The sequence below is a fragment of the Macaca thibetana genome, chromosome 3 (assembly GCF_024542745.1).
Source record: "Macaca thibetana thibetana isolate TM-01 chromosome 3, ASM2454274v1, whole genome shotgun sequence".
NCBI classification, from domain to species: domain Eukaryota; kingdom Metazoa; phylum Chordata; class Mammalia; order Primates; family Cercopithecidae; genus Macaca; species Macaca thibetana.
This window is the reverse complement of record NC_065580.1, coordinates 86688714-86715000: the sequence shown is the minus strand read 5'-3', so window position 1 is coordinate 86715000 and position 26287 is coordinate 86688714. Positions and strand designations below refer to the sequence as shown.

General features: G+C 35.6%; 1 protein-coding gene across 1 annotated transcript in view; it reads left to right on the top strand.

The window, feature by feature from the left end:
• The window catches only part of CRPPA (CDP-L-ribitol pyrophosphorylase A), a 328621-nt gene extending 307566 nt beyond the window's left edge, over nt 1-21055 (top strand). Inside the window, exon 10 of the mRNA XM_050785380.1 lies at nt 18934-21055. Coding sequence (XP_050641337.1) covers nt 18934-19038 — 105 coding nt within the window. The 3' untranslated portion in view covers nt 19039-21055. The remainder of the gene's footprint in view (nt 1-18933) is intronic.
• Nucleotides 21056-26287: the final 5232 nt, after the last annotated feature.

Sequence of the window (26287 nt, the reverse complement as noted above, 5' to 3'; positions counted from 1 at the left end):
TAGTAGATTATCCTTTTGTTTTTCGGTTTGCTAGTATTTTGTTGATGACTTTTGCATCTATGTTTCTGAAAGATATTGGTCTGTAATTTTCTTTTCTTGTAGTGTGATGTTCTTGTAATACAGTTTATTTTCTTGTAGTTTTTTAAATATTTGGTAGAATTCAGCCTCGAAACTCTCAGGTCCTAGACTTTTCTTTGGTGGGAGAGTTTTTATTTCTGATTCACTCTCCTAACTTGTTATTGGTCTGGTCTTATTTTCCATTTCTTCATTTCTTCATGGTTCAATTTTGGTAGTTTGTATTTATCTAGGAATTTATACATTTATTCTGGGTTACCCAATTAATTTACTTATAATTGTTTGAGATAGTCTCTTACTCTTTGTATTTTTGTGTTATCAGTTGTAATGTGTCCTTTTTCATTTATATTTTATTTGAGTCTTCTCTTTTCTCTTACTGTGCCTAAATATTTGTTAATTATCTTTCCCAAAAACCAACTCTTAGTTTTATTTGTGTTTTGTGTTGTCCTCTAATCTCTTTTATTTATTTTTGCTCTTATCTTTATTATTACCACTTTTTTCCTGCTAACTTAAGGCTGAGTTTTTTCTTTTTCTAGTTCCTTGAGATGTAACACTAGGTGTTTCCCTTGAAATGTTTTTTTCTTTTTTTGGTGTAGGCATTTATCATTACAAACTTTCTCCTAAGGCCTGATGTTGTGTTCCCATTTTTATTTGTCACAAAATATTTAACAAATTTTCCTTTTCTTTATTGATTTATTGGTCTTTTAGTAGCATATTGTTTAATTTTCATGTATTTATATTTTTTCCACCATTTCTCCTGTTATTGATGTCTAATTATATATTACACTATGTGGCAGAAAAGATACTTAATATAATTTTAATATCATAAATTTGCTGAGGCTTATTTTGTGCTCTAACATGTGAGATCTGTCCTGCAGAATATTTCATCTGCTTGAGAAGAATAAGTATTCTATTGCTGTTGGACAGAATGTTCTGTATGAGTCTGTGAGGTCCATATGGCCTAAAGTATTGTTCAAGTACAACATATCCTTATTAATTTTCTGTCTGGATGATCTTTTCATTGTTGAAAGTGGGATATTGTTGTCCCCTACAATTATTATATTCTAATATTTATCTCCTTTCAGATCTTTAATATTTGTTTTATATATTTAAGTGCTCTGTTGTTGGGTACATATATATTTATAATTGTTATATTCTGTGGACCTTTTTATTATTCAGAATATCCTTTGTCTCTTTATGCTGTATTTGGTGTAAAGTCTATTTTGTCTGATATAAGTATAGCTACCCTTGCTATCTTTTGGTTCCCCTTTGCATGAAATATCCTTTCCATCCCTTAATTTACAGTCTATGTGTGTCATTAAAAGTGAAGTAAGTCTCTAGTAGGCCTATAATTGGGCCTACTTGTTTTGTTACACATTTAGTGACTCTATGTCTCAGATAATTGAATTCATTTACATTCTTGGTAATTATTGATAGGTAAGGATTTACTATTGCCATTTTTGTTGTTTTCTGTTATTTTGTAGATACTGTATTTTTTTCTTCTCTTGTGATTTAATGGTTTTCTGTGCTAGTATGCTTTGAATCTTTTTATTTTTGTTTTGTATTTCCACTAAATATTTTTTTCTTTGTGGTTACCATGAGGCTTATGTAGAACATCTTCTAACTGTATATTTCACGTTATTTCAAAGTGAAAAACTAACTTTGATTGCATTTAACTCTACTTTGTACTTACCCTGTCCTCTACATTTCATATTTTTGATGTCAGAATTTTCATATTGTATAATATATATCCCTAACAATTTTAGCTATATTTATTAATAGTGTTTTTTTAAACTCACATACTAGTATAAAACCCTCATACTAGTCTTACCATCATTACAATTTTAGAGTATTATGAATATGACTGTTTTACTTACACAATGTATTTTTTTGCTTTTTTATGATTCATATTATTAATTAACAACTTTTTGTTTCAGTTTAAAAACTTGCTTTATCAGTTCCTATATGGTGAGTATACCAGCGATGAACTCCCTTTGCTTTTATTTTATGAGAAACTTTTTGTTTCTCCTTCATTTCTGAAAGATAGCTTTGCTGAATAAAGTATTCTTTGTTGTTTGTCTTTTTTTTTTTTTATTTAACACTTTGAATATATCATCCCACTTTCTCCTGGCATACAAGGTTTCTGCTGAGAAATCTGCTTATAGTCACATTGTCATTCCTTTGTATGTGATATGTTTCTTATGTCTTGCTGCTTTCAGAATTTTATTTATTTTTTGATTTTGATAGTTCATTATATGCCTTGATGAACTTCTTTCTGGGTTGCATTGATTAGAGACCTCTGTGCTTTCTGTCCTTGGCTGTTGGCATGCATCCCCAGAAAGACATTTCTCAGCCATTATTTCTTTGAATATGTTTCTTTTCTGGCCCTTCTGCTTTCTATTCCTTCTGCAGTTCCCCATTATGGAATGTTCGGTCCTTTGCTGCTGTCCCTTAATTCCTATAGGTCTTCATTCTTCTTTTGTGTTTTTTCCTCACTAACTGTATAATTTTAAATGTCTGTCTTCCAACTAATTGATTCTTCTGCTTAATTGAATCTGTTGTTGAAGGATTCTTTTGCGTTTTTCAGATTGGTAATTGTATTTTTTATTTCTAGGGTTTTTATCTGATTTCTAAAAATTATTTTTATTGCTTTGTCAAGCTTATTTTTTGTTTTCCAAATTCCATGAAATTTCCTGTCTGTATATTCTTATAGTTCACTGAACTTTTTTGAGTATTATTCTGAATTCTCTTCATCAGTCATTTCATAAATGTACATTCCTTTGAGGTAGAAAATTGGAGCTTTATTACTTTCTTTAGAGGTGTCATGATTCCCTTATTCTTCGTAATTATTATGTCTTTGCATTGTCGTCTGTACATTTGAGACAGCAGCCCCCTCTTCTAGCCTAACAGGTGTTCTTTGGCAGGGATAGATCTTCACTATTTAGCCTAGCCTGTGGTTCTGGAAGGGACAGCTGGTAACAACCCCAGACAGGTAGAACTTGTTCTGAGTTCTCTAGTTGACTGAGTCACTGCCTTTTGCTCAAATGTCAGGTGGGGCTACTGGTTGGGCTCTGCTGTCCAGTGGCTGGGGTCTGCTGTTAGGCATAGTTTCTGGCTGGGTACTTTAGTAGCTTCTGGTCAGACTAGTCACAAGATATATTCCCTGGATGGCCAATTCAACTCTTTGGGATCTATAGTTGGGCAAGGCTTCAGGCTGGACTCCAAGTTTAGGCAGAATTGCTGCTCAGGACAGGTCAGAAGAGAGGCTATACTCTTTAGAAATGCATGATTGATAATTGACTACCTGTCAAGGTGGAGCCACAGGATGGGTCTTTTTGCAGAATTGAGTGGCTGTTTGCTCCGTGGTCAAGCAGGTCTAGCTCTTATGCTTCTCCAAATTTGTGGAAATGGGAAAGTTATTGGGTGGGCTTTTAGGCTGGTTGGAACCCCTAAGATTTACGCTCCACTGAGTGGAACAACTGAGATTTAGGCTGAGTAGAACCACTGCTTGACTTCCTGGGTCAAGCTGGCTACAGTTCTCTGAGATGTACAGAGGTGGAAGTCTTCCTGCCTGTGCAAAGTTGTTAGGAGGGCTTATTGGCTTACTGGAGCCACTGTTTGACTTTCTTGGTCAAACTGGTGTCATCCATTCATTTCTCTAAAATCTAAAGAAGTAGGATTCTTCTTTCCTGAATGGGGTCATTGGGTAGACTTTTTAGCTTCATAGAGCTGCTGCTTGGCTTCCTGGGTTAAGCGAATTTAGGCTCTTCATGTCTCTGAAATGGAAGGAAGTGGGCACCTTTCTGCCTGTACAGGATCTTTGGAGTGGTCTCTGAGATTGGGCAGGACAACTTATGATGTCTAGGACTTAAGTTTTGTTGAACATCCCATCAGGTTTCTGAAGGCAACCAGCTCAGCTTTGTGGGCGTTGACTGGTATCTGTAATTGGATACCACAACTGGTAGGAACACAGAGGTACCACCAAGATCCGTGACCTGATCACTAGGACCTCTGCCTCCTTTCTTTGTTTCTACCTGATCCCAAGTAGTCTAGCCATGACATTTTCACTACTGTTTTCTATGAAATAATAAAACGAAAGTGGGCTGTCTAGGAAGCATCCCAGAATGGTAGGGATGGGTATGACTGCCTCTATTTCACACCCCTGCCCTCAACTCATAGCAACTATGGGGGCCCAAGGAAATTCTTTTCATTTGGCATTGTGCCAACTTAAAGGAGCATGAGGGATGTCATAGTTGGAGTGAGACCATTCTTTTTACCTTTCTCATTGTAATTTCATTCATTTCTATGGACCACATTGGTGTCTTAGTCTTGTTTCCAAGTGTTGGAGTTTTAAAAAAGATATTCTTCTAGTCTGTGGATAGTTGCTAGTTGAACTTTCTCTGGAGGGCAGTGGAGGAGAAGACTTCCCATTTTGCCATCTTGCTGACCTCACCCATTCTACACCTGTATGATGACTTCCACAATATCTGTTGTGTTTTATCTCCAGAATTCCCTTAGATTTTAAATTAATGCCTTGATTTTACTGTCACTGTTTTCACTGTTTTCTTCTGAGTTCTAGACATTTCAAGTATGTCTTCTATGTATATAATACAGCTTTGGTGATAAGGTAAGTTGTACACTACCTCTAATGAGATTTTTTTTTTTTTTTTTTTTTTTTTTTTAGATAGAATCTCGCTGTGTTGCCCAGGCTGGAGTGCAGTGGTGTGATCTTGGCTCACTGCAGCCTCCGCCTCCTGGGTTCAAGCAATTCTTCTGCCTCAGCCTCCTGAGTAGCTGGGACTACTGGCTAATTGTTTTGTGTTTTTAGTAGACACGGGATTTCGTCACACTGGCCAGGATGGTCTTGATCTCCTGACCTCGTGATCTGCCCACCTCGGCCTCCCAGAGTGCTGGGATTACAGGTGTGAGCCACCGTGCCTAGCCTCTAATGAGACTTTTAATTCAAAATACATTAAATATTCACATGAACTCTTCTGACACAGATTATTCTTACTTTGTGCCCACCTCTGTAGTTGAAACCTCTTCTTTAGTCTTCCTGAGACAGAAAACCAGAAAATATGTAACATGCTTTCCAATTTTACTCAAAAGCATCTTTTCAGAGAGACATTTAATTATAATGATTCTTAGAAGTTCTTTCCACCTGGAGAATTACTTCATCTATATGCTGATTTTTTTCTACCTCCTTATTGGGAAGAATCTCTATAGGCAATAATTCTACCATCTGTGACCTCAAGAAAGGATTGCTTCTGCTCTTCATTCTAGGAGGGAGCTTTGCCAGGCTAGGATTTTGCTAACTAAGGCTGATAAAAATTGGCACTACTCTGTTCAGAACAGAAGTGTTTTTGCAGGTTGTAATTCATGGCCACCTTCTTGGAAGGAAATAATTTCTAATACAGTGGTAAACAACTGTGAAATTTTGAGATTAACACTTTGGATACTAACTATCCACCTACTAACCAATATTCAAAAGCCTAATAGTTATTAACCAGGGGTCTTTTTCACTAGTCAAAAATATCCTTTAAATGATCCTTTTCTTTGCCCCATGTCTCTGCCAAGAAGATATGTTTGAATTGGTCCATTTTATTCTTTTTTCCTTTGATGTTAAGTTTATAATTTAAAATTTTGAAACTAAATTTTATGCGAACAAATCTAACCAGTCTTTCTGCTTCATAAGAAATTATCAATATTATTCTACTGACACCTGGACCATTAACTAGAGAAGTTAAGCTTTCTATCCCTCCTGTAAGTTAACACATGTTCTGGAAATTGTATCAGTTGCCTAACAACAGATTGTGTATAGCTTTCTATTTATGCATCCACTCCATTTAAGAGAATGCCTGCCTCATTGTCTGCCCTTATCCCCCAGACTTGGATGTGTTAGTGTAGATTTGTCAGTGTCCCTTATACTTCTTAGACAGGGTGTTTTTTCATAGGAGGAAGAATCCTGGAGTACAAATTCCTAATTTTTGACACCATTTCCAGTTCCCAAGTACAAATATAAGGTTTTTATTTTTATGGTGTTATTTTCATGACAACGTAGCCTTCATCTAAAACATTTGATATTTATTTTCTTAAAATTATACTTTAAGTTCTGGGATACATGTACAGAATGTTCAGATTTGTTACATAGGTATAAACGTGTCATGATGGTTTGCTGCACCCATCAACCCATCATCTACATTAGGTATTTCTCCTAATGCTATCCCTCCCCTAGCCACCCACCCCCTGGCAGGCCCTGATGTGACATGTTCCCCTTCCTGTGTCCATGTATCCTCATTGTTCAACTCCCACTTATGAGTGAGAACATGCAGTGTTTGGTTTTCTCTTCCTGTATTAGCTTGTTGAGAATGATGGTTTCTGGCTTCATCCATATCCCTGCAAAGGACATAATATCATTCTTTTTATGGCTGCGTAGTATTCCATGGTGTATGTATGCCACATTTTCTTTATCCAGTCTATCATTGATGGGCATTTGAGTTGGTTACAAGTCTTTGCTATTGTGAACAGTGCTGCAGTAAATATATGTGTGCATCTGTCTTTATGGTAGAGTGATTTATAATCCTTTGGGTATATACCCAGTAATGGAATTGCTGGATCAAATGGTATTTCTAGTTCTAGATCCTTGAGGAATCGCCACTGTCTTCCACAATGGCAGAACTAATTTACACACCTGTCAACAGTGTAAAAGCGTTCATATTTCTCCATACCCTCTCCAGCATCTGTTTCCTGACTTTTTAGTGGTCGCCTTTCTAACTGGCGTGAGATGTCATCTCATTGTGGTTTTGATTTGCATTTCTCTAATGACCAGTGATGAGCTTTTTTTTCATGTTTGTTGGTCTCATAAATGTCTTCTGTTGAGAAGTATCTGTTCATATCCTTTGCCCACTTTTTGATGTGGTTGTTTGTTTTTGTCTTGTAAATTTGTTCCTTGTAGATTCTGGATATTAGCCCTTTGTCAGATGGATAGATGGCAAAAATTTTCTCCCATTCTGTAGGTTGCCTGTATATTTTGATGATCATTTCTGTTGCTGTGCAGAAGTGCTTTAATTAGATCCCATTTGTCAATTTTGTCTTTTGTTGCCATTGCTTTTGGTGTTTTAGTCATGAAGACTTTGCCCATGCCTGTGTCCTGAATGGTATTGCCTCGGTTTTCTTCTAGGATTTTTATGGTTTTAGGTCTTACATTGAAGTCTTTAATCCATCTTGAGTTAATTTTTGTATATGGTATAAGGAAGGGATCCAGTTTCAGTTTTCTGTATATGGATAGCCAGTTTTCCTAACACCATTTATTAAATAGGGAATTTATTAAATAGGGAATCCTTTCCCCATTGCTTGTTTTTGTCAGGTCAGTCAAAGATCAGATGGCTATAGATGTGTGGTGTTATTTCTGAGGTTTCTATTCTGTTCCATTGGTCTATATATCTGTTTTGGTACCAGTACCATGTTGTTTTGGTTGCTGTAGCCTTGTAGTATAGTTTGAAGTCAGGTAGCATGATGCCTCCAGCTTTGTTCTTTTTGCTTAGGATTGTTTTGGCTCTATGGGCTCTTTTTTGGTTCCATATGAAATTTAAGGTAGTTTTTTTCTAATTGTGTGAGGATATTCAGTGGTAGCTTTAGGGGAATAGCATTGAATCTATAAATTACTTTGGACAGTAGGGCCATTTTCACGATATTGATTCTTCCTACCTATGAGCATGGAATGTTTTTTCATTTGTTTGTGTCCTCTCTTGTTTCCTTGAGCAGTGGATTGTAGTTCTCCTTGAAGAGGTCCTTCACATCCCTTGTGAGTTGTATTCCTAGGTATTTTATTCTCTTTGTAGCAATTGTGAATGGGAGTTAACTCATGATTTGGCTCTCTGTTTGCCTATTATTGGTGTGTAGGAATGCTAGTAATTATTGGTTTTGTATCCTGAGACTTTGCTCAATCCAGGAGCTGTTTTATTGAAAAGATTAACAAAATAGATAGACCACTAGCCAGACTAATAAAGAAGAAAAGTGAGAAGAATCATGCAGATACAATAAAAATGATAAAGGGGATATCACCCCTGAGCCCACAGAAATATAAACTACTATCAGAGAATACTATAAACATACCTACACAAACTAGAAAATCTGGAAGAAATGGAAAAATTCCTGGACACATACACTCTCCCAAGACTAAACCAGGAAGAAGTTGAATCACTGAATAGCAAGTTCTGAAATTGAGACAATAATTATTAGCCTACCAACCAAAAAAACCCTGGGACCAGACTGATTCACAGCCGAATTCTACCAGAGTTACAAAGAGGAGCTGGTACCATTAATCTGAAACTCTTCTAAACAATAGAAAAAGAGGAATTCCTCCCTAACTGATTTTATGAGGCCAGCATCATCCTGATACCAACACCTGGCAGAGACACAACAAAAAAAGTTGTGTCTCAGGCCAATATCCCTGATGAACATCGATGCAAAAATCCTCAATAAAATACTGGCAAGCTGATTCCAGGAGCACAGGAAAAAGCTTTTCCACCATGATCAAACTGTCTGCATCCCTGGGATACAAGGCTGTTTCAACATACACAAATCAATAAACGTAATCCATCACATAAATAGAACCAATGACAAAAACGACATGATTATCTCAATAGATGCCAAAAAGGCCTTTGATAATATTCAACACCCCTTCCTGCTAAAAACACTCAATAAATTAGATGTTTATGGAACATATCTCAATAGATTCTGAAAAGGCCTTCGATAATATTCAACACCGCTTCATGCTAAAAACACTCAATAAACTAGTTGTTTATGGAATATATCTCAAAATAATAAGAGCTATGTATGACAGTCCCACAGCCAATATCATATTGAATGGGCAAAAGCTGCAAGCATTCCCCTTGAAAACTGGCACAAGACAAGGATGCCCCTCTCTCACCACTCCTATTCAACACAGTGTTGAAAGTCTGGCCAGGGCAATCAGGCAAGAGAAAGAAATAAAGCATATTCAGATAGGAAGAGAGAAAGTCAAATTGTCTCTGTTGGCAGATTACATGATTGTATATTTAGAGAACCCCATTGTCTCAGCCTAAACCATTTGATATTTCAAAGATATCTTAAGGTCAGCTAAAAAGTCACTACTTTATAAAGTTAATTAGCCAATTATTCTAACTAAAAAATATTTACCAAGTGCCTACTATGGACATAGTACTATGATTGAGCTTAGAATTTGGAAGAGTTCTCTTTTAGTATCTTACGACTTAGCTGAGAAATTAAGTCCTGTAGATTGCAAACCAGATGAAAACATTAGGGATTTTGAGAAAAACTATGATAACATAAATTACTGATATGCAATAAAAAACAGATGACATCTTAAGAGGTAGTCATTACAGCTGGGTCTTTAAAAAATATGTGAATTAGCCAGACAGTTACTGGGAAACCATTTTTCTGGGGGCTGAAATAATGATTATACTGGGATGGCAACAAAAGTGGATTCTGAACAGTAAAGAATGAGAATTGCAGTTAGAAGGGTTGATTAGGTTGATTGTGGATGGCCTTGAAAGCTAAGAGGAGTAGCTGAAAATTTGGGTTTGATAGAGTGAAGGTAACTATTTTAGGGAGGTTGGAGCAGTAGCCAAAAACAGAGAGAAGTGCCAGTTAGAGCATCCTGGAGGAGTCCAGGCATAGGATGGTGCTAATGTAGCTTACAGTGGTTGAAGCATGACAGTAGAAAACTAGCAGGTGTTGGTAACTGCTGGGTGAGTTGTGTAGGATCAAAACATTTTTTGCTGATTAAAAAAGACATTGTATATGACACTGCTTTTTCAACTTTATTAAGTTGTGGAATTTACATTATGATTGATTTCAGAAAATAAAGTGTAAGTGTCACAAGTCCCAGATCTAGAAATATTGGATGCAGTAATGAACTCTTTGTTCTTCAGGCCAGAAGTCTGATGCCTTTTGGCTGTCTACATTTTTCCTCACTGCCGTCTGGCTCTGAGCACTTGTAGTTTGGGTCTTTCCAACTCTCTGTTCCTGCTCAGTAAAGTTTGGGTCTTTCCAACTCTCTGTTCCTACTCAGTAAAGTATCGGTGCTGCCTTACAGGGTTTTACTGAATTTTATTGACCAACCTTTCCCTCCCTTCTCTTTCCCTTTTTCCTTTCCTTTTCCCTTCCCTTCCCTCTTCCCTTCTCCTTCTGTTTTTCCTGCCCTTTTCCATGCCTCCTTTTTCCTGTCCTTTTCCATCCCTCCTTTTTCCCTTCCCTTCCCTCTCCCTTCCCCTATTCTTCCTTTACCTCCCCTTCCTGTCCCTTCATTTTTTCCTTTCTTTTCCTTTTTTTCTTTCCTTTTTTTCTGTCCCCCTCCCTCTCCCTCCTCTCCCTCTTGTCTTTTTTAAGAGATAGGGTCTTGCTCTGTCACCTAAGCTGGAGTGCAGTGGCACAATCATTGCTCACTGCAGCCTTGAACTCCTGGGTTCAAGGGATCCTCCCCACTCAGCCACCTGAGTAGCTGGAACTACAGGGCTTAAGCCATGGCACCTGGCTTCCTGATCCTTTTTTCTTAATTTTCTCTTTCTGAAACGGTTATTGAATTCCTACTGTATTGTAAGGCCCTGTTTCTAGACACAGAAAATAAAAAAGACTAAAACTGTTGTGTGATGATTATGTTAATCAGTAAACCCAAGTGCCTTTTCATTAGTATTATCTAAGTTTTTGAGAGACATTTGTTTTCACTCACAGGAGCAAGAGGAAAATGTTTCTCATTCAGAGAGGGCTGTTTTGTTTTTCTCACACCCTATCAATAGGTGATCGCTTTTTCCTGCAGTTTTGGCAATTGACATACACTGAAAAGTTACTTTCATCTCCACTAGGGGACAGTGTATCACCGTTAAGTTTTTTCTTCCATATTGGCAAAATGTATACAAAAAGAAAATTTAGCTTCAAATTACTTTGATTTGATATTAATGGTCTTATAACAAGCTTGTTGAAGGTTTAGTAAGTCTAACACTTGTGGTTTTTGTATATTGTATATGGTACAGAGATAGGGATGTGTATATTTATGACTAGATGTAAATATAGCTAGTACACTTGTTTAGTGTTTGAAATTTTGTGACATTTAAATAATACCTTTTGCATAAGTTCACCAAAACAAGGATGGAAGATGGGTATTAATATCAAACTATAAGCAACCTGATTTTCAGGAGATTTTGTAACTCATGGAAATTGTAATTCAATTTTTAGGTATGGAATTTGCTGAGACAATGTAATGTTTACCCTTAAAGAAACATTGTGTAATCTCTTGAGACATCTAAAGCTTAAATACATATGCATACATTTTAACTTTATAGTTTTCCTTTTAGCAGAGTACATTGTGTTCTTTAGAAGCGATGTGTATAGAAGATAGATATCGCTAAGAGATTTCCTTTCAGCTTGTCCATAAAGATTTAGAGGACAATTACGTCATAGCTTTTCCTGCTATTCTTTGAGATGGTATTCCACCAAATCCACATAAATTTGATTCTAACAGCCTACTATAAATTTGTTTACACTTTTTAAATTCAAATGCTGATATTTGTGTAGTTCAATTATGGGATTTAATGTTTTAAAATATACTTTTAAAAAAGGTTTGTCCATTTTAAGTACTCTGGGAATAGTTTCTCCCAAAATTATCCTTTGAGAAAACTGAAAATTGAAAGGGACTGTTAGTAAGTAAGGATTTGTGAGGACATGGGCATCATATAAAACTGACCACTTGCACACTTGCAAGATGCTATGTATTAGTAATTTACTTCACTGCAGGCTTTCCTTGCTCAAATTTTGAGGTGGGAAGGGGAGAAGGATGTAAAAGAAGAGCCGCTATGAGTTAGGGGAGGTCCCACTGTCATTGCCAATCTTCTGTGAAAATAAATCTCCTAATTTCCCACAAATTTGCCAAAGGCTTAGGAGTCCCTTCAAAGTTTCATCAAGACTTCACTACTCTGCTAAAGATGCTGGATATAGTCATCATAAAAGAACCAACTCAACAACAAAAAGAGGCAAACACTGACAAAGATTGGCATGTGGAATTTTATTGACAAGACTTCATTACTATGGACTAAATTTAGAATTACCTTATATGTTTAAAAGATAATGGTAATTAGATCTCTTCTTTTGTGCATCTTTCACCCAAACATCGTGTATTTCATCCTAAACTTGAAATTATAGGTGACAGAGAAGTAGCTAAATATAAGTTTCTAGGTAAAACTCATGGTGAATTTTAATCCTAAATAATTCAGTTTGATGATTTAGAAAATTAAAAATACCTATTTTGTATTGCTATTTTTTTTGTCTTCTAATAGTCTTAAAATACAGCTATTATGAAACTATTTAAGATCTGTGTGAACAATTGTTACGTGCTGGGTAAAATTAAGTACACTTTTTTTTTTGTTACTACTTTTAGCTGGAATTTTAGATAATTTTCTTTATATCTAAGAAGAAAGCTAAGACTTTGTGAATTATTAATATGATTCCTTTAGGGGCCTTTTACTGAAGCCTTGAATTTTCAAGCAAAAAAGATTTTCTTTGTATAGATTTTGAAAAGATTTATGGAGAGAAATGTTCTCCCGGAATTTGGACAATGTTCAGTACTATTGATTTTCTATGACAACAAATCAAATTTAGCTCCGTGAATTTAACAGTCTTAAAACTAAATTTTAAAATAATTTGTTTTTCCTCTGTGAATAAAATGTGTTCATTGTGGAGGTTTTGAAAATATAGCAAAGCAGAAAGAAGAAAAAATATTGTCATAAAGCCATCATCCAAAAATAACTTCTGTCAACATTGTTTATATTTTCCCTCCCAGTATTTTAAGAAAGCCGACTACTGAAGAGTATACTATTTTTCTCCTTTTTAGCTGGTCTCTATTTTTGCTATAATATAGTTGTAACCAAGAAAAAGAGTGAAGCTGGATGTAATAGCTCACACCTATAAGCCTGGTACTTTGGGAGGATGAGGTAGAAGGATTGCTTGAGAGTAGGAGTTTGAGATCAACCTGGGCAATGTAGCGAGACCTTGTCTCTTCAAAAAATTAAATATTAGACATGGAGGCACATGCCTGTAGTACCAGCTACTCAGGAGCCTGAGGCAGGAGGCTCACTTGAGCCCAGGAATTCGAGGCTGTGGTAAGCTGTGATTGTGCCACTGCACTCTACCCTGGACAACAAAATTTTCTTAAAAAAATTGACACTGTTATGAAGTGAACAAGATGATAAAACAAGCACACCGGCTATGACAATAATTTAGATTTAATAGAAAATGCAGACTTCAACACATTATATAGGATTCAATAGTTCTGTTTTTAAGTTGCACATGTGTATGCTTTTTATTTTTATGTGTGGATATGTAAACATTGTTATGCAGTTTTATATCTTATGCTCTTTATGGCTGTTGAGCTGGAATCAAAGTAAACCAGTTCCAGATTTTTTTTTTTTTTTTTTTTTTTTTTTTTTGCTAGTTATAGATAGTAAATTAACTGCTGCTGAATGTAATCTCAGTGGTTTTCCTTCTTTACTTTTTAATCTGGAGATCGGGGTACCTACTTTTCTTGCAACACCTTTGTAAGACCTATCTTATCACATTGATATGCCACAAAAAAATAAGTCATATCTTTTGTTCCCAAAGTATTTCTTGTCCAATCTGGACTCATCTGTTTTTGCCACCTCTTTCTCTCATCCTTTGATTCCACTTCTTTTATGAATCATCTCAGCATTATTTAATGTTATCATGCTCTGAATTCCCTCATCTTTTTATGCCCAGAAATGGTGATACTGTCTACCTTCTCACTTTATACTTATTTGTGTTTATTACATCACATTACTTTTCTAGGAATGGGGTTGATGTTTCCTTTATCTTGTTTGTTTCATGAAAGCAAATATTCCCAAATGACTTGGCTGCTAGGATAGCCCACATGTGGTTTTCTAAATGTTCCAAACAGGTTTCCTAATGTTAAGGGGATTACCAATAGATAAGGTAGGAATAGAAAAATAGAATAGTAATATGATCATGAAGTATTAAAACGACTATAATACTAATTTGTCATTTTCTTCTCTCTGTGCTACAGGTCAAATGTTTTTTTACTGTCTTCAAGATCACTTATACTGTGTTCTGTACTCCCTATTCATTATAAAACCAGTCCAATTAATTCTTAATTTCAAGGATTTTATAACTAAAATTCTCTTTATTATAGAGTCTTTGTTGAAAATTTCCATTTTTCATCAACATTTTTATCTTTAGTTCTATTTTTTAATGTGTTAAGCATGGTTATTTTGAAATCCTTGCATACTGATTCCAATGTATGTCTCATTTCTGGGTCTGCTTAAATTATTTTTTCTCTTGATAATAGGTTTTTTTTTTTTTTTTTTTTCTGAATCTTTGCTTTCTACGTCTTTGCTTATCTAGTGATCTTTGATGCCACGCTTTGAGTACAAACATTATAAAAGCTCTAGATTATTTTAATGTCCTCTAAGGAATATGAAATTTATTCTAGCAAGCGGTTGTATTGCTGAATCAATTTGATCCTGTGGACGTTGTTGACGCTTTTTTAGGGCAGGTTGGGTTCAGTCTTGCCTTATACCCAGGCTGTAGTCATGGCTTTTCAGACATCCCAGTGAAAGCCATGGATGTTCACCAAGGCCTCTTCATTCTAGCTGGACTCAAACGTAACCTCCTGTTCCTTGGCACAGTGGGGCCTCAAAAATCTCTCCTGGCTCTCCAACTTTCCAGCAGTTATTCTCTGCTAGGCCTCATTGAGTTCTTCCTTGGGCATGCACAGTTAGGAGCTGGCCAAGGACTGAAGGCATTTTTAGCAGATTTTTAGGAGTTCTCAGCAATTCCTTCCTGTCAGGGACGCTGCCTGCAGAAATACAAGCCACTCTGACAGCTTTAAATTGTTATCTATGTCTTTTCTACCCAGAGAGATTGCTATGCTCTCCTTGGGTTCTGTTTTTCTTCTGTGTAGATTGCAAAAATGCTCTCAGCATGACAGCTGGGGAGAATGTTAGGAGGCTCTTCTTTCAAGGATTATAGACATGCATATGTTACTGTCCAAGACCTGCAAAAAATATTCTCACATAACTTTTCCAGACTTAATGGCTATATATGGTGTGAGGGAGATATGTACTACTCTGTCATAGCTGAAATTAGTTTACTTCATAAAGGTAATAATTCCAACTGCGATTGTTATTGAATATTTACTAGGTACCAGTGTTTTACATGTCTTATCTAAATTCCCACAAAAAATGTTATCCCATTTTTAGATGAAAAAATGGAAAGCTATACAACTTCAGCAGTTTGCTCAAAGATCACTTAAGTTGTCAAAGCTGTATATAAATAGCAGCAGTCTGACTTCCCAGCTGCATAGTTTATTAAAGGAATACTGTACATTTTTCAAGGAATATACAAATGGGCCAATGTGCAAAAATAAATTACCTTTGTAACTCAGGTTTTGTAATCCAGCACATAATATTTGTAAATGGTCATCAATTTAAAAATGCCTTTTTGAAGGGAATATGCTTCAGTTTATAGACATACAGAAAAATTCAGAGGATGCTGCAGAAAGTTCCCATACACTCACATCCAGCTTCTCCCATTATTAATATGATATGTTTGTTACAGTTTATGTACCAACATTGATGTATTGTTATTAACAAAGTCCACAGTTTAGTCAGATTTCCATAGTTCTGCCTAATTTGTTTTTCTGTTCCAGTACCCCATGTTACTTTTAGTTCTCTTCAGGCATCTCTTGGCTGTGACAGTTTCTCACACTTCCCTTGTTTTTTGATGACCTGTACAGTTTTGAGGAGCACTTGTCAGGTATATTGTAGAATGTCCCTCCAATAGGAACTTTTCTGATGTCTTTCTCATGATTAGCCTGGAGGTACAGGTTTTTGGGAGGAAGCCCACAGACATAAATGTCATTTTCACGTAATTTAAAGAGTGTATACTATCAGCATGATTTTTCACTGTTCATATTGACCCTGCTTACCTGAGTTTAATAAACATTTTAAATGTTTATAATATTTGGAACTCACAAAGTAATATGTGTGTGTATATATACACACACACACATTTAGGTATGTGAATAATAAAATGATCTCCTGTATTGCACCTCTGCTTCCCACTCTCCCCAAGCATTTTTTTTGTATATTTGCTGGAGGCAAGAAGTGCTTTTATAAGATGTATTGGGTTTGCAGTTTTTTCCTGTGTTAATACTGTTCTAGAGATATCAAATTTTGAGATTAGTTTGAAATCCATGAATTGTGTGACTATCTAATCTTTCCACAAACTAGAGTTTCCTGAATATATATGTGTCTAACCATCTTAATCAGTTTTTAAATTTCCATGTTTCTTAAGGGTAGAATGATCAAATGAGTTCAGGCAGAGAGGGAAAACAAATGTTCAGTAGAATGACATAGTTTCTTGTCCTTCAATTCTAATCTTTCAAAATGAAGCCTGTAAAAAATTGAAGAAGTAAATTAATCTTTAAAAGGACATCTTAAATTCTTTACTAAAAATATGTACATTATGGAGATATCAAAATGAACATAGATGATTTATTGTAAGATATAGAAATGTGATTTTTCTAGTCCTGGGATCTTAAACAGTTTTTCCTTAATTTCTTCATTTGTTACTGTGCTGCCTTCATTATAACAAGTATAAACTGGTTTCAACAGGGCGATAGAGACAGACTTGTTCTGTTTATTTTTGAAAGAGGAACCTTAATTATCATCTGTGTTATGTCTCAATTTAATAAATGAGACTTAGGAATAGATGTGTATTATAGACCCTGCAGCACTGTAATTAATTGATCATTAAGAATGACAAATACATATCAATAGTTGGTTTGTATTTGCTCATTTTAGAATATTTATATGTTTATGAATGATGTGACACAGATGAAATCTACTCTTATATAAATCAATCGTATTTTAAGCCCAAACATACATAGTTTTATGATTTGTTTAGATGTGGTTTAGGTATTGTGATATTCTGGAAACCAAAATGGCATTTGAATCCAATTTTAAAATGTCATATACAACTCGCTTTCAAGAAGCAAAGCAGCTGACATTCAGCATCTTGCAGATCTTTTCCAGCTCTACCCCTTAGAACACAATCGGAGAAATTGATAGAAAAGAGCACTTTAAGCAGAGATGGCCTCTCACCATCATCCTCATAGCTGAGGAACCCAGACACAGGGTGGTGGGAGCATGTAGTAGTTGTGGTGAGGCTTCAATAACATATTTATTTTGTACTATTGCCAGGCTTTAGGCTAAATATGCAAATAGGAGAAAACAAAGTAAGCAATTGTAGTTAGTGTTAACAACTGAGCTCAACTAAAAGGGTGATATGTCTATCATAGTCAGAACCTCTTTTGCTTTGAATTTGTTACAATTTATGGAGTGCTACCATGTGTTAGGCATTGAGAAAAGTGTTCCATATTCAAAGATAAAATGAAAAATTCTTTACATCAAAAAACGCATCATCTGGTAAAGTAGATGGTCAACTAAAAAAGACTATTAAAATTTAGTGTGCTAGAGGAATTCACAGCTGTGGAAACATATAGTCACTTCACCCAAATTGGACTGGAGGATAGGAGTCAGGGTAGATTTCAAGAATCTCTGATACCTAGGTTGAACCGTGAAGAGTAATTAGGGTCAGATAAGCTAGAAAGGGTGTGGGAAAGCTTTTCTGGCAAAGGAATTAGCTGGCCCAAAAAGATTCAAGCTCAGAAAAATAGCTTGTTTGCACAATCTTAAGCAGTTCTATGTGGCTTGGAGAATTGAGCAATTTTAGGGGAATATCAAGAAGAGGCCAAGAGGATAAGAGACATTTTATTATCAGGTAAAGAGATCAGACTTTATCCTGAGGTTTAAAAGTGATCTTCAAAGGATTTCAGTCAGGATACTGATGTGATCAGATCTATATTTTAAAGTAAGTATTTTGACTTCCCTGTGGGAAATGGAGTATAAGAGGGTAAGACTTTAGAGGGACTATCTGTGTGAATATTCCAGTTATTGAGGACAGAAGGTGCTATGCTGGCAGTGGCAGTTTGAGCAGCCTTATCCTTAATGCCTTATCCCAATGTATATGGATGCAAGAAACAAGAGGAAGGAGCTACAGTAGATCCTAGTGATATACTGGATATTGGGTTAAGGCATTAAGGATGATTCTGGAGTTCAGAGACTGGTTACCACATCCTGTTTTAACAGATAGCACAATTCACAACACAGAGACCTGAAAGATATTAGCTCTGTTTCTATTTTCCCTTCACATTATAATCTCCTCATTATAAATAATTAGAATAAATGGATTCTTACAGGCAATATGGTTTCAAAGGCAAAACCACTTTTTAGCAACTTGTGAAGTAACTCATTTCTTGAATTTTCTCTATTCTTACTTTACAAACAGCAAGCAGGGTTTTCCCCCCCATACCAGTACTCACAAACAGTTCCTAACAAAGTTGGAGAACACTCAGAAACAAGATGAAGAAAAGGATTGCATCATTGATGAAATATTCACACTTCAGTGAAGAGCCAAAGGTTGTCAGAAATTGGATTAAGGGAAAATAATCTTTTCTTTCTGTTAGCATTTGAAATTGTGTCATGTTTTTCCTTGTGTCTTAAGCAAATATTTTTTGGTCTCTAATGAAAAGTGTTTGTGAAAGTATTTCCTCTTTATTTGGGAACTGTGTCCATGACAGTGGCTAGAGTCTGAGTTTCTAAAATGCCAAATCCGGACAGCAGCAGATTTTGAAAAGTGACTTGTTTTCAAATTTAACACATGGCATATTTTTTTTTTAAATATTATTGTTTTATCCTTTCTTTTCAGGATGAACAGAAGCTACAGGAGAGTTTAAGGCAAGGTGCTATCATTATTGCTTCATTAGTCAAGGAAAGAAATTCTGGACTCATTGGTCAGCTTCTGATAGCATGAAGAACACAGAAAATTACCTACTTTCTAAAACATCTACTTGAGTATCTTTATTGTGCTTTATGCCCCCACTACTGTGTGTGGTAGAATGTTTCAATTGTCTTTTATATCTTCTCTATGTAGGATGTGATGCTTAGATTATAAAGCAGATTAACGTTTATATTTATGAAATAAAGAATACTTTTGTGTATGACAAATATTAATTGCCTGAACCAGAAAAAAATAGTAGATAAGTGGAAAATAATAGCCTTCAAATGAATCTTTTCACAGAGACATGAAAGGTCAAATAGAAATAATGATGGGTGAGCTATTCTTTCAAGGAATGAGAATTTAGAAAACTTCAGCTATTATCCTAACTGATAATCATTCACACTATTATGAAGCTAATGGATAAACTTCAGAATTGTTCTCACTTGTGTAATTGTCCTGTCACCAGGTGATATTTTGTCTTTTTGTCTTGTGTTAAAAATTTCTACACCTTAGTAAAAAAGGGTGAGGGGGAGGGCCAGGGAACGGAACTGTTTGTTTCTAGTGTTTTCCCCATTTGCCACATATTACTCAAGATCTCTAAAAGAGATGTCATCTCCTTTTCTGTTTTTTAATTGTATGTTATTCTTGGTTTGTGAACTATAATTATGACTTACATTATTTTAAAGGGTCTCTAGTTTTCTGAATGAACTTAAAAGTGTCTGGAAAGTTTCGTAAGTGATTTTGGTCAGTTCCTGGTTAGTTTTCTTCCAGGTAGAGAATCTATTGTACATCATAGAGTTAAATTAGTTATTTTGACTCAGATGCTGCTACCTTTTAAAATCAAGTTCTTATTTCCATTTTCCATTGGTATATCCATCTTAAATATTAATATTTTCCCTTGTATTTTATAATTATGGGTGTCGTTTAATTCATTAGAGGTGCCTTTTAATCTGTACATACATTTTATTTACTTCATTTTTTATTTTTTTGAGATGAAGTCTCCCTCGGTCACTCAGATTGGAGTGCAGTGGCACAATCTCAGCTCACTACAACCTCTGCCTCCTGGGTTTAAGCAATTCCCTTCCCTCAGCCTCCCAAGTAGCTGGGATTGCAGGAACCTGCCACCACACCTGGCTAATTTTTTTTTTTTTTTTTTGTATTTTTAGTAGAGAAGGGTTTTCGCCACGTAGGCCAGGCTGGTCTTGAACTCCTGATCGCAAGTGATCTGCCTGCCTCGGCCTCCCAAAATGCTGGGATTGTAGGTGTGAGCCACCATACCCAGCCAACATACATTTATTTTATTGAAACAGATTAGGGCTTAGGCTGCACATGGAAACTATAAAAGTTGCATGAAATGTTTTCAATTAAAGATACACTATACAATATCTACCTTGTGGAATTTTTATTTAACATGTTGGGTGATTTTTCCCTCTAGTGTTCAAGTATCTATATAGTAGGAGAGTTTCTATTTTACATTCTCCTAATTGAAATGTGTTATTTGAATGTAGGCTTGTATCTAAATTCCTGGGCCTGCCACTTTCTTTCTCTCTAGGAATATTAAGAAATTTAAAACCCATTAATTTAAGTTTTTGAGGGTGGAAATAGGTAAGCAACATGTGGATTGTGGTTAGAATGTCTGTGCCCTTGTTCAGGTGTTGGCTGTGTGTGTGGCGAAAACCACAGCTGCCGAGTCCACAACATGCACCTGTTGAAGTCATCAGGTGAAAATGTTTAAGACTTTGAACATGCTCATGAAGGAAGAAGGGGAAATGTTATCAAGGCTTTAAAGACAGGGTAAGTGCCTTTAAGAAGAAAGAAGGAAACTGGGCATATCTGTGGCACAGCAAAATCACCCTGATCTCTGGAGCGCTGGCTGAGTTAACATGGAGTTCAGCTTAAGGAATCCTACAGCAGACAAGAATTTATCCCAGAGCACTTACTATAACATTACCCTGGGCAACTGGTAACATTTAGTATAATTTAGTTAATAAAATATTAAATTGTGCTTGAAAAAAATAGCATTTGGTCCTTCGTAGCAGACAAAGCAATTCACAACATTGAAATATATACATGCATATATATATATTTCTATATTTCTATATATTTATATTTATATATTTCTATATATTTATATTTTTATATATTTCTATATATTTATATTTTTATATATTTATATTTATATATATTTATATTTATATATATTTTATATATATTTATATTTATATATATTTATATTTATATATATATTGTGTGTGTGTGTGTCCCTCACTATTTTCTTGAGGAAATTAGAGCTCAGGGATCTTAGGTACCTTGCCGAAATCATGTGACTGAATAGTAACGAAAGGTTGGACTTAAACTCAGGAAGACTGATATTGAGTGTTAAGCTTATATTCCTGTCTAACTATGACCCCTGGGAAAGATACCTGAAAGATGTGATATATAGGCCAGAGGCACTAAATGAACATTGGCGAAATGGACAAGAAGGATGGGACACATATGTCCAAGGACTAGATGAAAGTCCTGGAGCTTTCGGCTTTCCAGTCACCTTCCCAACATAAAGAAATTGTAGCTAAAGTTAAGGAAATGAAGAGAAGTATTGGCCAAAAGAGAAATTATTTTGCTGTTTAAGAGATCTGGCCGGGCACGGTGGCTCACGCCTGTAATCCCAGCACTTTAGGAGGCTGAGGCGGGTGGATCACAAGGTCAGGAGATCGAGACCATCGTGGCTAACACGGTGAAACCCCGTCTTTACTAAAAATACAAAAAATTAGCCGGGCAAGGTGGCGGGCGCCGTGAGTTGGAGGCAGGAGAATGGCGTGAACCCGGGAGGCGGAGCTTGCGGTGAGCCAAAATTGCACCACTGCACTCCAGCCTGAGAGAAAGAGCGAGAATCTGTCTCAAAAAAAGAAAAAGAGATCCAGAGGCAACTTTACAGTTACATTTTTATCACTGCTTCTGTAAATTTACTTTAGTAAAAGCTGTCTACTCTCACTTTATTTTCCAAAATCTCGTAAAAAATAATAGTGATTATGCTTCAAGGTTTCTGAAAATGCTTCTTCTTGTGAGAAGTTGTGTTGAAAAATGATTATTTTCTTTCTAAACTTATGCTAGTTAGTTAAATGCAAATTAAAGTTAGTCGTCTTAGGAATTCATCACAGCGTAAGCAGTGGGTTGATTAATGACATTTTGGTAGAGGTCCTATTTTTTTTCATAGAAGTGCTCAATTTGAGATGACTTGTTGCAAGTATACTCATTTACAGGTAAGCGTCAGCTCCCCATATTCTCTCAGAGTCTTTGTTATGGTTATTATTTTAAGCATTTTGCATTAATTTAACAGAAATTTTTTTCTTCACTAACTTAAAAGTATCAACTTTATGTAAATACAGAGATCATCTTATAAAAATCAAATTGAAAAAATGTCTTAAAATCTGTACATTTCACTTTGTTTTAATGTTGAAACTACAAATTCACAGAGGCATAAATCATAACATCTTAATTAGAATGTCAACCATATGCAAGAAGAAAGATAGAAGTTATTTAGAAAGTTTAATTTGAAAATAGAATAATGGAGCATTTTAATTGATATACTATTTGTTAATATGGCTTAAAATCAGTGGACTAGAAGTAGCTGTGTAGATGGTGGTTGGCATTATAGTTGCATTTACATATGTTCTTATTAATTTCAGTTTCACAATTATAAAAAGCATATGCATATTTTTAAGGTGACATTGAAAAAGTACTATAAAGATTCTAAATATGTTGTTTTTACAAAACAAAATATACGTAAATAAATTGATTTAAAATCTAATGGCTTTTTTTTTAGTTTATACATGTTTTTTCAAACTCAGTCACAATTGAATAACTAAATGTAATATTCTCAAAATATAACATTGTGATGGTTTATATTATAGAAAGATAGAATTTGAAGTACAGATCTATATTCTCTAAATATATATATTTAAATATATATCTATATATGTAAATATATATATTTTATAGTACTCACATATATATAATTACATGTATAAACATATATATGATTATAAAAGCAGAAGTCTTAATTAGATTTCCTCTTCTCCTAGTTTTTAGCAATTATAGTGGCTGCTAAGGATATAAAACCTATACTTGGGCACAGTGGAGAAATGTATGATGATTTAATCTCTGTAATCAGGTGAATTGTTGCTCAGAAATAATCTTTTCTTCCCATTGCCTTCTGGAGAAATATTTGTTCAGGACTTTGGTATTCATCATATGACCTGCCTTGGCCAGTACAGTGGGTCAGAAATGTCAGTGTGCCACTACGACTAGACCTGCAGAGACCTTTCGTGTTTCTACTCTCTCTCCTGCTTCCACCACCACCATGACAAGAACATACCCAGCCTAGCCTGCTGCCTCCAGAAGGAAGTCGAGAGCCCATATCAGCTGACCTCCAGCTAACCCATAAACAGACCAAGGGCCTAGCTAAGATCAGCAGAGCCACCTAGCCCCGTTAGATTGGCCTCCAGCAGATATGTGAGCCAAATGAATGCTCATAGATTTTGCTAGTACTGAGTTTTGAGTAGTTTTATTGCACACCAATTGGTAACAAACGAAAATCTTTGGCAATATGAGGTATACTTGCCTTAACAAATCTAGGACATACGTAGAGACACACATTTTGCTAAAGCAGAATGCTTATAGGAGAGTTGTTAGAGCAATGATCCCAGAGTACTAGAAAGTTCTGAGGATAACTCATTTCCTACTCAATAGTTTTTAAAGGAGAAAGATAGACCTGAGTGTTTGTGAAAAGTTTTTGAAAGAGGTGAAACTTTCTTAGACATGAAATTATATTGAATTAAATATATGGACATTTAAAAGAATAAATAATAAAAATAGCAAACTTGCTGGATGATCACTATGTTCCCAAAACTGTTCTTAGTATTTTACTTGTGCATAACTTCTGTATTCTTCATAATTACTTTATGTGCTAGGTAGTACACCTATAACCATTTAAAAGATGTCAAAACTGGCTGGACGCAGTGGCTCATGCCTGTAAACCCAGCACTTTGGGAGGCCGAGGCAGGCAGATCATGAAGTCAGGAGTTTGAGACCAGCCTGACCAACACGGTGAAACCCCATCTCTACTAAAAATACAAAAATTAGCTGGGTATAGTGGTGCGCGCCTGTAGTACCATCTACTTAGGAGGCTGAGGCAGGAGAATTGCTTGAACCTGGGAGGCGGAGGTTGCAGTGAGCCAAGATTGCACAACCGCACTCCAACCTGGGCAACAGAGCAAGACTGTCTCAAAAAAAAAAAAAAAAAAAAGTTGTGGAAACCAAGGCGCATACATTTTGAATAACTTATTCAGATATTCAGAGTCAACCAAGCAGCAAGTGGGAGGAATGAGATTCAAATTTGGTTATTGAGCCCCAGAACCTATATTTGTGAGCAGTATGCTATGCAATATTTAAAAACATACTATTTTAAGATCCCTTAAACAAATGACTCTCAAAAATGAGACCTTTTTTAAATTTAATAACAAGAGAAATAAAATGGGTAAAGCCCATTACTTTTCAGTGTTTCAGTACTCTTCCTTTCCCCATCTCCATGCCCAAAAGACATATTTTAGAACATCCTTGGATCTGTATGTGCCGGTGAAACCAATGAAGACTGTTGATGTACATAAGATTATTATCAGTGTTATCTCTTTGAGCTCTAAAGTTGTTGGGATTTCCTCAGGCAATGAATGATGAGATACACTTGGATATTGAAAGTGGAAGATGAAAGCGGAAGCAAGCACTTTCTTGATGGACAAGAGATGAGGTAGCCATTTGTGCCTCAGCAACACAGCAAGACATGAAAGAGAGTTGAAATCTATTTATCCTTACTAGAGAAAGAAAGGTTCAGAGAAGTGCCCAGGAATGAGAAAGTATAAAGTCTTTCTTTGTCTTGGGATTCTCCTAATCACATATGTTCACCAATGTTTGGTCAGCAGGAAAATTTTGGGGTGAATGGTGCCTGGTTTGATGAGAGGCCAGAGTGGAGCCAGGTGGGTTTTCCCTTATCTGAAACATTGGACGCTTGTAACAAAGTCTTCACAGCTGAGATGTATTATGCAAATTAATTCTCTACTTAGGATGCTACCAAATGATCTGAACAGTTGTTAAAACATCTGAATCTGTTTAGCTGCACTGATGAAGCCTAGCTTGTCAAATGCATTTTTTTCTTTCAATTTAACCTTAATTAGTCCTTGCAGGATCTCTACGAGGTAGGTCTGTATCAACCTCTTGATATGACAGTTGCAAAAAGGCAGATGCAGAGATTAAGAACTTGTGATCGCTGGGCACACTGGAAGCCAAACTGGAATTCCAGCATTTCTAATGTAGGACAATTTTGGACCAATAATAGCCCATCTACTCTGGATAATTTTTTAGGAAATTGTATCACATATAGGAAGAACTGTTCTTAAGGATTAAAAAAACTCGATTTAAATCTATATCCAGAATTTTACCTGGATGCATTCACTTATTTTCCATTTTGCAAAATTGCAGTTAAGCCCAGAGGCAAAAGCTTCAACAAGACAATCGTAGAGATGGTTTTGACTCGAGTTGGAGACATGATTTGAGATTCTAGGTAGAGGCCAATTTTGTAAGAATTTCCACTAGTCTGCAGACTGTAATAATTGTGTTATTTGGATAAGGTTTGGCAAAGCATCTAGTAAGATTAACTGAATGAGTTTTCTGGAGCTTTGCCATTTGGCGCTATCCATTATGTTCTTTGTTCTACCTCATTATAAAGTGGGCTATTGAAATTGGTTGGTTTATTGGTATGTCAGGTTTTTATTTCTTTTTTTTTTTTTCCTTTTCTATTCTTAACATCTGAGCTCTTAATTTGGTTGAAAGCAAGCTCTTCAGCCTAAGTGGATAACAAAACATCCCTTTGAGGATGAGGAAATAGATGATAAAATCTGTGTTACTAATTTTCTTCAATAGTTTGGAGGATTCTTTTCCATCCTGTGTGTGTTTTTAAGACCTTGTTAAGTTCATAGTTCTTTTTTCTTTTCTTGTTTGAATAGAAGATCATTCTCTTTAATCCCACCTGAGTTTCAAAAATGTATTATTGAACTGCCCAGTTCAGGAATTCAGTTGCCTGTTTTACTGAATGGAGGTATGTATGACCCAATGGTAAAAGAATGTTATTCAAAGACATTTCCGCCTGTTTGTTTCTTGGATCAGTTACTATTCACATAAATCTGGAAAGAAGCCAAAATATGTAAACAAATTAAGAGTTTGAGGATCCCAG